This window comes from Nicotiana tabacum, chromosome 22 (assembly GCF_000715075.1).
Source record: "Nicotiana tabacum cultivar K326 chromosome 22, ASM71507v2, whole genome shotgun sequence".
Lineage (NCBI taxonomy): Eukaryota > Viridiplantae > Streptophyta > Magnoliopsida > Solanales > Solanaceae > Nicotiana > Nicotiana tabacum.
The window spans coordinates 214,682,943-214,694,851 of NC_134101.1; the positions used below are offsets into that span (position 1 = coordinate 214,682,943).

Sequence of the window (11,909 nt, forward strand, 5' to 3'; positions counted from 1 at the left end):
GGCGACAAGTTAGAAGACACTCGAGAAGAAGAGGTGAGCCACAAGATTGAGATCTTGCCATGCCTTTTCACAGCCATCTTAAGAAAAGAGGCTGTGTTATAAGTGATCTGCATTGTGCACAATTTAAATTCATGTATAATTGATTAAGAAATAATTTTAGCATCATAGAGCAGAAAAAGATCATCACTCAATCACACGGCTTGGGCAAAATAAATAAAGGTCATTAGGTCACTTCAACTTCATATTCAAAATATACTGTACTTAAGTTACTAGTCCCAAAGAATTGCCGAGGAAACTAAACTTTCGACGTGCAAAAGTGAAACTCCGCGAATTCCTTTCATCGGAAGTTCGTCCAGGCAATACTCTGTGGCTTCATCTTTCCGCACATTGTACTCGATCAAATAATAACCATCATTATCAACCATTTTGTATAGTATATTCCCGTTCGCCTTGAGAAATATGAAGTCACCCCACGTGGGCTTTCCAATCAATGATCCCAAAGTTGGAATGTTCATGATGTTATTCCATGTCAAGCCAGTTTTCCCATCTTCCTTTAATGCCCAAATTGAAATTTTCCCTCCGACCATCCAGGAAATGCAAATACGATTAGCAAAAGCACGTAATTTCAGTTTATACTTATGCTTACCTGGAACTGGCGTTATAGCGAATTTTTCATTTGCTAAGTATAAGGATATGACCAAGTATTCAGAATCTTGCTTGTAATTTCCTATGTTTGAAGCGGCCATAATGTTAATTGTACCATTTAATGAAACAAGATCTTGGTAGAACAACTGAAAACCACGGGGAATAGGAATATTATCAATCCTTTTCCAAGAGTGGTTATTAATTGAGAATATTCCAGCAATCATGTCACGCTGATATTTTCTTAATTTTACACATACTACCTTGTAATCATCAGCCACTAAATCATAGGCAAAATCAAATAGTGCGTCGTCATACCACGGTAGCAACTTATCATCAGGCTTGGGTAACAATTTGTATTTTCGAATTGCAGGATTCCATAAGATCATATTGATCTCAGTTTTCATAAGTACCAAACCATTGCATGAATGCACCTCAAAATCAGAAAAAAGACTATGGCAGAATTCTGGGAAGGGCGGGTTCACCAACAAAACTTTGGAATCAACACCAAGTAATGCTTCATGAAATTGGAATTTAGCATTTGACCTGAAGATATTTCTAAAAGAAACAAAGAAAAGTTTTTGACGACTTATATTGGCAGACGATTCATGTAAATGCAACTTGATGAAGTTAGGGTTACTGATGGAGAAACGCCATGATTTGCATATACATTTGAACCGTAAAAGAGATGTGACAGGTAGCTTTATGAGGATGGAGTTGACGATATCGTCAGGCAAACTGGGAATTCTTGAGCGGTCACTCATTGAATATCGATCAGACTGTTGCTGCTTAGGGTTTTAGTGTTACCCCATATATTTGCCTACTTAGGGTTAAGTTAGTATTACCAACTTAACCTTTTATTTAACAAAAAAAAAAATAAGGTTTAATTTCAGAGACATCCCCTCATTTTTGGTTTCGCGACACTAACATTTCTTGTGATTTACACTTACCTCCCTTATTTTGATTTGTTGTAACAATTCTTAACATATTTATTATTAATAATAATATAAAAACTATAATATGATGAATTTACCCTTTCTAATATACTCTTTTATTTGGTTATTTGCAATTTTCTTTTCTAAAAATTCTATAGAATAACAACGTAATACCTGGACTAGATAAATACCCTCTTTCAAAATACCTTTATGACTTAAATATTTGAGCTTTTGTGGATTTCTTGGCAAATTTCAAGAATCTGAATTCTTCTTTTCTCTTTTTTTAAGGTCCAACGCGTATATAATAAAAACCAACTCTAGAAATATGGGTGAATATTTGCTTTATCCGTTCTTCAACATCATTAATTTCTTTTTGCGAAACTTAAAATATGAAAAGAGAAATACGGTACAAAAGAAAAGGACCGAAACAACAACTTTTTAGCTCAATTTTAAATATGAAATTACTTTTGTCTTAGCATATGAAATTAAATGTAAATAGCATAATATGCCCTTCTTAATAGCCTAAACTCCCAAATCATCAGCCAGGTCAAGCAACTGAAATGTGTTGAAGAGGTCTAACCTTGAGAAACAGTAATGAAGCCCCTTCTTTTCTTCTTTTCTTTCCAATAACTATACCTCCAAGCCTTAATAAAAAGAAAAAAATCACCTAATCGATTTTTATCTTTACAAAAATTTGAACCCAAATATCACATGATTTTCACTCACCTCAGTGCAACGGTTAGACTTTATACCCTTTGGTGTAGTAATGAAAAATCGGTTAAGTGATGGGTTATGAAGGCAGATACCTTAAAAAAACATGCAGCATGACACGGAGAGCAAAAGCGGCAGAATCCTATAAAAGGAATCTAAAATTGGTAAAAACTTGCGCCAAACCAATAGAAGCATAGTATTTATTCACACAAAAAAGTCTATCACTTGATCATGGTTAATCAATGCATTTTTTCACTATATTAAATTACTTAATCATGGTAAGTTTAATTGATTTGGTGTAAACACCGAGTGCGGATAAACATTTATTTGTCAATTGGCGACATCGGAGCCATGATTATTTTTTTGCGCTCATTACACAATTATGTATATACACCAAACCAAAATAAGCATAGTATTTGTTTGCACATAAAAGTCTACCACTTAATCATGGTTAATCAATGCATGTTTTCACTAAATTAAATTACTTAACCATGGTAAGCTTAACTGGTTTGGTGTAAACACCCACTGCAGATAAGTATTTATTTGTCAATTGGTGACACCGAAGCGATGATTAATCTTTGCGCTCATTACACATTATGTAATGTGGCTATCCCCAGTAAAGACTTGCAGCACTTTGCTGTATATTAGTAGAAAGTACCTTTACCAATCAAAACAAAATTGTCAATTGATGGTTCTTGACTCAGAGCATCCATCTCCAATTAAAAAGGGGGGGAAAACAGACAAATGTGCATCCAAGTGTAGGATGCAAATACATGTTCATCATTATTGTGAATCCTACCCACCAGAAAAGCCCCATAATAAGGTACATAGAAAGGTGATCTAGGAGTAGTTGCTGCTGTAGAAATTTTTCAGGAAACTAGAGAGACCCTGATCATTGGGTGCAAGGTCCTGCACAAGACCTTGGTTACCAACGACATATTGGCCAATAATATGATGCCTCTGTTTTGAATGGTCCACGATGTTCTTCAACTCTTCCATGCCCTTGAACAGCAGCATGTCAATTACCTGCGGGATAAAGATGAGTTAAGAAGAAAATAGATAGACTGCCTTGCTAATATTAGTACGAACGAGATGTTAAATATGGATAAGAGTGTATTCACGTGAAAGTATGATGAATAGCAATCAGTATCTTGACAAGAATATCACAAGGGTCCAACTTCCCAGAACCATGTTAATATACGAGCCAGAAGTGTAAACCATTCCTGGAATCCTCTCTGGTTTCTTTCCTTATTTTTGTTTCTTCAGGGTTGGGGCTAAAGAGCAGGACATTGTTATAAGGGAGGTCAAGGATTGCAAAACTTCATATTCATGTTCAGATAATGCAATCAGGAGCTTAATCAAAGTCATCCCACTTAGTAATGATGGACTGTGAAAGGTTCATAATGCATATGAAACTATGTATGAATGCAGCTTCCTCACCTATCAGAGAAGGCCAAGTATAAGGAGTGCAAATTTTGTATGATATTGATATAGGAGCACCGGATAATTTAATACAGGGCGTTGATATCTTAGATTCTTTTTTATTGTAGACATGGTAAGGGGGGGGGGGGGGGGCTGGGATTGTTATTCTTCTAAAGTTCCGTGAGTTTTTGAGTGTGCAAGAAGCTTTTGCAGTCAATGGCTGCAAAAATTTACATTCATGTTCAGATAATGCAATCATGAGCTTCACCAAAGTGATCCCACTTACTAATGAAGGTCTGTGCAAGGTTCTTATTGCACATGCAATTATGAGAAGATGCAGCTCCTCATAAATCAGAGAAGGCCAAGTATAAAGAGCAAATTTCGCATGATGTTGATACAGGAGCACCAGATAATTTAATACAGGGTGTTGATATCTTAATTACTGTAGACATGATAAGGCATTTGAATAATTTATGGAAAAAGTGTTTTGGAAAAAAAAAAGGAAAACAAGTTCATGAAACAAAAGTATAAATTTGGATAGTCGTATTTCTTCTGAAGTTCCGTGCGTTTTTTAATGTGCAAAAAGCTTTTGCAGTTCTAAACGTGCATGTGGGCACTTCACACAAAAATTATTTAGAGAAAATCTTTTACCAAATAAAGTATTCTTAAAAAATTTCAAATGGTTTAGGTAACTTCTTTTGTCCAAATGACTCCCAATTCTCAAAGAAACCTTTTAGCACAGGAAAAGCAAACTTTTGGAAATAAATTCAAAATAGTTTGTAACACAGGGAAAAAGGAAAAAATTTGCTCCTAAAAACTCAAAAGAATGTTGTCAAAAGAGAAAGGAAGAAATAGCAGTAGTACATATTTAGCATATAAGACTACAGCCCAAGGAAACATCGTAACTCCAGAAAAAAATTATCCCCGTCCTACACGGGCAGAGAAGTAGGAAAAATCAACCTTCAGTCCACTTATTGCACAAGAAGGCCATAAGCATCTTAGTAAAACATATCTCTATATCACACAACAACAACGACAACGACGATAACGACAACAGCAACATACCAAGTATGATACCACAAGTGGGGTCGGAGAAGGGCAAGGTGTACGTAAACCTTACCTCTACCTTTATGGGGTAGAGATATTGTTTCCAATAGACCCTCGGCTCAAGAAAAGCATTTTTCGAAACAGGTTTGAAAGTACACGAGTAAAAAGGCTACGATGAAAATACTATAGTACAAAAAAGTCATGACGGCAAAAAATAGTACAATAAACCAAAGTAAAAGAAGCATAGTAGTCATACAATTGAATAATAAGATAAAGATAGCATAATAACAATAATATTGGGAAGGAGAAGAGGGAGCAGCTAAGATGCTCTAAACTAGAACCAAGTTCCCCAAATAAAGGAGAGGAATCGCTAGACTACATACTAATCTTCTACCCTAATCGCTCGATGTATTACTAACCTTCTGCCCTGATCCTCGACCTCCATGTTCTCTTATCTAGGGTCATGTTCTCGGTGAGCTAAAGATGTATCATGTCCTGTCTAATCACCTCTCACCAATTCTTCCTCGGTCTACCTCTACCTCTTTTTAGACCTATCACCGCCAACCTCTCGCACTCTCTTCACTGAGGCATTTGTGCTCCTCCTCTTCACATACCCGAACCATCTCAGTCTCGCTTTCTGCATCTTGTCCACGCTGAAGCCACTCCCACCTTGCTCCGTATATCTTTATTCTTGATGTTGTTTCTCCTAGTATGCCCACACATGCATCTAAGCATCCTCATTTTCGCTACATTCTCTTATCACACGATTCAATAAATATTAAGTCTCAAAAATAATTTCTGGAGAATTGCCCAGATAATTAGGGTACATATGACCATTTAAATGATGTACTTCTTGCCGCATCAAGTTGCTATGATGATACACTAAAGTACAGTCCTATCCTCTTATGATGTTTTCATATTCTTGCTGGAGACCACACTGCCTAAATAATTGTCTAGAGAGAAAAACAAAAAATTCAAGTCACCATTGCTCGTGAGAGAGAGAGTTATTTCTATTTAGATCCTATAACCAACAACCAATTATACTAAAATTACTCTTTTTGGTAAAAAATCATTAACTAATGAGAAAAAATGATGGAACTATCGGCTCTGATGACAGACAATAACAACAACAACCCAGTGTATTCCCACAAGTGGTGTTTGGGGAGGGTAGGATGTACGCAGCCTTACTCCTACCCAGGAAGGGCAGAGCGACTATCGGTTCTGATGACAGAAAGAGCAGAAAAAATTGAGCTCCTTATCAGCATAAAAAACTTAAATAGATTCTAGCTCATTTACAAGAAAACAAGCCACATTCAATAATTTGAGGTTCTCTAATACTACAACTTCTATACATTTTTTTACTGAGACACAAATCTATAGAAAAATTAAGAAGACTCCTGCAAACACTAGATCTAGCCACGTACCACAAGACTAAGCCTTAAGTCCAACTAGTTGACGTCGTCTCAATGGATCATTTACTTCCAATTAATTCTATTTTTTGCTAAGCCTGCATGAATTTTGGAGAAATTCTTGATATATTATTAGACAAATCCCTTCAATGTGATTTAAGGTCTTACTCAACTCCTTTTACCATCTTCGACAATCATGGTTTCACACGTATGAATGGGTGCATTTGAACATACGCAGGATATAGCTAAACCCCCTGAGGTGCAGTCCTTCCCCAGACCTTGCGTGATCGCTTCGTGCACCGGGTTGCCCTTATGTGTGCCACTTGCACCTTTTTTTTAATGTTGACGATTTTTTCGAATATTGTTGACCATACTCATCTTGTGAAATTGTTGGACCTTAAAGGCCTACTATTCAACCCCATAGAACATTGTTGGTCTTACTACCGTGATACAGAACTTTCCTTCCATTTGGTAGACATCCTCCTAGCGCATAATACTTTCATATCGCTTTTCCATTTCAAAAATCCCTGATTCTATATGATACAACTTCATCTATCATACCATTCTCTTAGAAGATCAAGACCTAAACATTTGAATTGTTTGTATTTGGGCATCACAATCCTTCTAATCTCATCTAAATTTAGCTCTTATGCAAAAGACAACATAATAATATTAAAAGGATAACAAAAAGACAAATAAAAAACAAAACAGAACATAAACATGAAAGTCGAGAAATTTTATGTTGTCCAGAATCGTTAATCTTCTACAAACTTTGTATTTCCTTCTTCATGAGGATTCTGCTCCAAATTTTGGACTCAACTACATAAAATAAAATTTTCTTTCGTTATTTATAAGAAGAACAGCATGTACATTTTCCAAGTCTATTCTACATGCACTTAGGTATGAGTATGAATCCCTCACAAACTTTAGACTTGTAGTAGCTTTGTCTGCCATCTTAAGATTCTAATATTCCATTGAACTGTGTATATTCATTCTCCGTGTGGACTTCTGGTCCCCCAATCTTGTACTCCACTCCCTAGACCACAAAATTTTCTTTTTGCTATTTAAAAAAAAAAAGGCTTCATTTTCCAGGTCTACCTACAAGGTACAAGTATGCATCCCACACAAGTACATTCAATTTTTAGCAGCTTTATAGTATATCCTAAAAGATCCATATGACATACAGGCACTCAATGTTGCAGCTTTCTAGTATTTGGCTGTATTCTGAAGGATCCATATGATGTATCATTACACCATCTCTCTCCTTTTTTTCGGTACGTACCATTTGACATGGGTTTGTTAAAGCAAAATGCAGTTTCCATGTCAAATGGCTGTATGCCAAATTTGAAGAAGGAACAAAGCACAATGTGAATGTTTTTGTAAGAAGTACGTTACAGCATAACAGTATGAAGAGCATCATATCCTCCAAAAATACTTTTGCAATTTTATTTAATCCAACAAGCAATATCTCCCAGAAGAAGCAATTTAGACTTCATCAACTATCTAAACAAATCTATTCACCAAACAATACGCTAGTAGTTATGAAGAGTCAAAAGTCTCAAACATAATAAGATCTAAATGAAATAATCTCCAGAATCCAGATTTCAAATGAGTTAGCACAGCTATTAAGATTCACTTGATTCACCTGTTTATCAGTTTGAAATAGTAATTGATCTATAGTCTTGCTCTTAAAGTCACCTCAAATCAATAGATTTATGATTTAAATCTTTATCTTTTACTTAAATTTATTAAAGTATATTTCAGAAATTTGTGTCTAACTAAGGTAAATTCGGATGGTTATGATAAAGCTAAAACACTTCTACTCAAGTAAACTTCAACCTAACTTGCTTAAATGGCCTTCAAAAGACTTAAAATTACGTGAGAAATTGAGAATTACAAGAAACTTCATATTCCTTTTTGCTGTTGTGCATCAATGTGATTCTTCTGAGATTATGTTGTAGATCTTAAAGTTTATTACCATTATAATATATATTTAACAATTACTCCTTTAACTATGATTAAGCTTTGTGGTTACCCTTGGATGTCTTCTCAATATTATATAATTTGTAAGCCATCAGTTCTATCAATTCACTCTGCAGCATTTACCTATGTGTCTGTTTCATCATCTAGATCATTTCCAAATATTTGCCATAACATGAAGAATTATATGTGAGATCCTTGCAATTTAATTCTAGAGTTGAACTACAGTTAATTCAGAATTGAAAATCTTATGATTCCCAACTCGGTTTAGATTCTCCATCTAAACTCCTATCTTCAAAATTATGTGCACTAGCATCTCCTTCTGGGAATTCATATCTAATGAAAAGCACAAACGCAAAAATACATGAAATTTTCTTAGCAAACACACACCAAGGACTCCAATTAATTTGGGATTGAAGCCTAATAAAGGATCAAAAGAAAGTACCCTAGGGTCAGTGACACTGGCGTTCTTGCGAACGTGGGCGGCGGCGGCAGAACGAAGTTGGGAGGGTGAAACGACGTCGTCCAAGTTGTAAATTTCCATGATTTGAGGGATCGATCTGCAACACATCCTGAAGAATTCAAAAGTCCGAGTGCGAGCTTCTTCCAAACTGGCTGAGTTTGGTGGCACCCTCAAATTCCTCAGCATATGGGCCATTTCTTGATTTCCTTTCTTTCTGCCTTTGGTGGAGAGGGGAATGGAATTTTGCTGAGAAATGACAAGTTTTGAGAAGGATACAAATGGAAGACTATACAGATACTACTGAGGTTAAAAGGCTTTGACCTGGAGATGAAAGACGAGGTTGAATAGTCTCACAAAATGGGGAGATTGAGGGCGATAATTTCAATCCCAAAAAGTATGAGTAGTGAAGTAGCAAATTTATTCTATTATGTAAAATAGTAGTATTTCTTTTCTATTATAAATAGTATTTTATTTAATGTGAATATCTTTTGGAGGGATTTTAGAGTTTGTTACTTTGCTTCTATTCCATTGTAATTCATACCAAATCAATAAACTAGAATTTGGCCATAGATTCCCAAATTTGTTTCAAAAAATTTGATTTGGGTGAAGTTTGATTTGAAGATAAAAATCTGTTTGGACATAATTTTTCAAAATGTTTACCGTGAAAATGGTAATAACAATTAAATTTGTTGATGGGACTTTAAAAAACGTGATATATTTTTATGCAGTTGTTAAAGCAGTTGATGCTAGATACGTGAAGATAAAAGCCGAAATGCGAGCTAAAATGAGATTGTGGACGAACCGGGGGGTTAGCTGTCCGGGCCTCGGACTAGCAGATGAGGGGCCTCGAGGTCGATGCCTAGGCTCGGGCTCGGGCTATCGGGGGTACTCAAGAAAGGGCTAACAGTCAGAATATAATTAAAGGAGGCTCTTTATGGTCAATAACAAGCAATAAATGAAGAACAAGTATGAAAGTAATAAGCAATAGCAATAGTATCGAGATAATGTGTTAGAGAGAGAAGAAAGAGCTCTTGTATATTTCGTGTAGAATAGTTGGAGCAATAGTAGCCCTTTACAAAGTGATGAGGATTCCCCTTATATAGGAGGGGAAATCCCAACATAGTACGAGATACATTAATGATAAAGAGAGCGGGATGGGACAGCTAACTAGCTTCATGATGCAGGCGCAGACAAGTTTTTAGATTAGCCTGATATACTCATCTGGCCCCGGCTGCATTCTTCGGAAACTCCCCATGTCCGTTGGGGTCTCGGCCAACATTATCCCCAGGCTGGGTGTCAACAGATCTCGAGGGGGGATACTCGATCTGTGGTCTTGAACCTCCGAAGTGACCTCCCGGAATGCCTTACCGATAAGAAATTGGTTCCCCGATTTCACCATACACAAATAGTCCCCGCGTTTCTTAGAGAGAAGCGACAAGAAATGAACTTGACATCCTACTCTGCGGGCTTCCCATAATGACGTTGTGCTGATGATGCAAGCTTCCATGATTATCGATACGTTTCGTCGTCTCGCTTTTCCAGGACCGTTCAATGCGTTGCGGTTTCTCATTCTTCAGGGCCATAATGCCTCCATCGATTCAGCTCTCATGGACGCATTAAATGCGCCTGTTGTTACGTTTTTCGAGGGCGATAATAGCGATGTCGGTTACGTTGCCCCTCTTTCTATAAATGGGGGTCTTCTAGGATCAACTTTTCACCCCAAGTATTTTTCCATACCTATCCATTCCTCCTTCCTCGCTATTTTTAGTCTTTGTTGTTCACCATGTTTGGGGCCCATGGCCTCAAGATTTTATGGCGACATCGGGCATACAACGGCCTATCTTCCGGGCTTTCTCTGGTCGAGTGGGATTACGTTGTTTTCATGTTGTTGTTGTTGTCATCTCCGTCGGCTCGGGATGATGAAGCCGAGGATCGATCTCCTCCGACTCGAGAAAATATTTGGATTATACACCGCTGCTCAAGAGGGGGCTTGGATTATACACCGCTGCTCACCCTCTTCCCCCGGCTTGGCGCATTACACCCCCTTTGGATTCCTTGGGGTGCGGCAGCACTGTCTACTAATTGTCGCCTCCCATGCCGGGGCAACGTCTCAAGAAGTGGCTTTACAGCAATAGCCTAGCGAAATCCATACTAACCAGATTTTTCACCCAGCCACTTCTTCATTTATTCCTGCCTTCTCCGAGTCACTTTGCTCTTCTCCATCTCTTTCCCCTTCGTCGTCTCTCCTTTTGAAGATGCCATTCTAGAGAGTCGAGATAAGACTCCCGAGGGAATTGTGCTTGGAAGATATTATCTTTGAGGATGCGTGCTTTAAGGAGATGATATCGAAAATGTTGCTATCGAGGACGCACCTTCGAGAATAGGCTAGGTTCTTAGGCTTTTATTGTATGTACACGTTTCTGCTTCTTTGTTCCCGTGTAAGGACCCCTCGTGGGCTTTTGTAATCATATGTAAGGACCCCTTGTGGGATTTTGTAATGGAATATTTCGTGAATACAAAGATTTTTTCCTAACTTCTGCCTTTGATATTTGCCATATTCTTGTGCATCTGCAGGGATTCTGAATATATGTCTCTGTCGACGATCGTCACTATCGAACTCAGGTGCGAGTATTCTTTACGGTCTTTGGTTGATAATCATGGCTCCTCCTTGAGCCCACCGTTGTTCCTTGGACCAAGCCTGAATTGGTCCGATAGACTCGGGCAGTCGAGGCCCTCAAGTTACATGGGAATAGCGCATCGAACCTCGAAATTTTTGAGAATGATCTCTAAGTGAAGATCAGTTCTAGACACCTGGAGATTTACTTTGAACTTGGTATGGATAACCTATTAAGGCATTGTAGGTAGGTTCCCGAGAAGGGGTTACCCATATTCAAGCGATGTCCTGAGGTTGAGCCATCATGGACGGGGCTCGAAATGCTTACTTTTCTTCTTGAGAGGGACCTTCAAAGTCGGATGCCATCTCAGAACTGGAGACGATGTTATTGGCCTTTTGAGGCCTAAATTTTCCTTGATGGAGGTCCTCAAGGTCGGGTACCACCTCGGGACTGGAGATGACGTGGCCGGATTTTTGAAGCCTTACTTCTCTTTGATGGAGGTCCTCAAAGTCGGGTAACTCCTTAGAGCTCGTATTGAAGTCACCGGCCTCTCGGGGCCTAAATTGGGTAGGCAGACCGTGGTTGTTTCCCCATATATATATGGGGTTTCTCTCGCTTCTTGGGAGATCCCACCATTTTGGATAGTTATCCTTCTGTTTCGGCGTCGAGTCCTTCGTTACCTTAG

At 37.9% G+C, this 11,909-nt stretch overlaps 2 protein-coding genes across 2 annotated transcripts; both read right to left on the reverse strand.

Annotated features, from left to right (window-relative positions):
* Positions 1–269: 269 nt before the first annotated feature.
* LOC107824966 (F-box/kelch-repeat protein At3g23880-like) lies at positions 270–1,406 on the reverse strand. The gene has a single exon (XM_016651786.1). The coding sequence runs from the start codon at positions 1,404–1,406 to the stop codon at positions 270–272; it is 1,137 nt and encodes a 378-aa protein (XP_016507272.1).
* A 1,526-nt stretch (positions 1,407–2,932) lies between these two features.
* On the reverse strand, positions 2,933–8,955 carry LOC107824967 (NADH dehydrogenase [ubiquinone] 1 alpha subcomplex subunit 6-like). The gene is made up of 2 exons (XM_016651787.2): positions 8,592–8,955; positions 2,933–3,314 (listed from the first exon to the last, which is right to left on the reverse strand). The coding sequence occupies exons 1-2, from the start codon at positions 8,802–8,804 to the stop codon at positions 3,129–3,131; spliced, it is 399 nt and encodes a 132-aa protein (XP_016507273.1). The 5' UTR covers positions 8,805–8,955; the 3' UTR covers positions 2,933–3,128.
* Positions 8,956–11,909: the final 2,954 nt, after the last annotated feature.